The sequence below is a fragment of the Galeopterus variegatus genome, unplaced genomic scaffold (assembly GCF_000696425.1).
Source record: "Galeopterus variegatus unplaced genomic scaffold, G_variegatus-3.0.2 Scaffold3796, whole genome shotgun sequence".
In the NCBI taxonomy this organism is placed as follows: Eukaryota; Metazoa; Chordata; class Mammalia; order Dermoptera; family Cynocephalidae; genus Galeopterus; species Galeopterus variegatus.
Window position 1 is genome coordinate 155,591 of NW_007729907.1, and position 1,217 is coordinate 156,807.

Below are 1,217 nucleotides of genomic sequence, written 5' to 3' on the forward strand. Positions count from 1 at the left end.
AGGGTTGCGATCCCGTTACCGGTCAGTAAAAAAGACAAAAAGGAAAAAAAAAAAAAGAATGACCTGGGAGCCTCCCTCATCCTGCTCACCTAAACTTGAAAGCGAGTAACCTTTTTGTTTTTTACTGAACCATCTGAGAGTACACTGCAGACATGACCTTTCAACTCTGTATCTTCTAGGAGAAAGATAATCTGCATAACCACAGTTTAATTATCACACCTAAGAATATTAAGAATATTAACAGTAATTCCATAATAATATGTAATATAGTCAAGACTCAAATTTCCTTATTTTCTCCAAAAAGTCTTTTCAAGCTGGCTTTTTTGGAATCAGGACCCACTGCAGGCGCCTTCATTGCATTTGGGGTCCACATTTCCCTGTGTAGTCCCTTCAGCGATGGCCCTGCCTGCCCCGAAGGTCTCTAGGTCTCTCCCTCACCTGACGTCTCTCTTTCCTCTCTCCCCAGGAGCCAAGGATGTGCAAGTTCAAGTGCCACCTGAAGTGCGGGGCTACCTAGGGGGTACCGTAGAGCTGCCGTGCCACCTGCTGCCACCCGCCCCTGAAGTGCGTGTCTCACAGGTGACCTGGCAGCGCCTGGACGCAGCTGAGGGGAGCCCAAATGTGGCTGTCTTCAACCCTAACTACGGCCACAGCTTCCCCAGGCTACAACCCGGCAAGGAGCGGTTGTCCTTCGTCACCGCCGGGCAGAGCACAGAGAAGGATGTGGAGCTGCGGGACGCCACGCTGGCCATCCGGGGGCTGACGGTGGAGGATGAAGGAAACTATACGTGCGAGTTTGCCACCTTCCCCAACGGCACCGTCCGGGGGGTGACCTGGCTCAGAGCCATAGGTGAGCAGGGTGGGGTGCCGGAGGCAGCAAGGTAAAAACATCCCCTTTCGGGTCTGTTTCTCTGCTTTGGCCATGAGGTTGACTTTTCTGTGGTCTTCTGTCAATTAGCAAATGTTCATTAAGCACGTACAGTGTGCCAGATGCTGTGTGTGCTGGGGACACAGCAGGCAACAAGGCATTCTTTCAACAAATATTTATTGAACATCTAATATATGCCAGGTCACCATTCTAGGCTTTAAGCAGTAAGACAGAGCTCCCTGCCCTCCTAGAACTTACATTCCAGTAAGGGGGTGCCAGAGAGTAAATAACGGAAATGAGAAATACAAGAGTAAGTCAGGCAGCTACAGGTGCTATGGAAGTTGGACCA

The 1,217-nt window shown here is 50.2% G+C and overlaps 1 protein-coding gene across 1 annotated transcript in view; it reads left to right on the plus strand.

The window, feature by feature from the left end:
* PVRL2 (poliovirus receptor-related 2 (herpesvirus entry mediator B)) overlaps positions 1-1,217 on the plus strand; it is a 32,721-nt gene that overhangs the window by 11,392 nt on the left and 20,112 nt on the right. Inside the window, exon 2 of the mRNA XM_008586006.1 lies at positions 467-850. Within this exon, the coding sequence (XP_008584228.1) occupies positions 467-850 (384 nt within the window). The remainder of the gene's footprint in view (positions 1-466; positions 851-1,217) is intronic.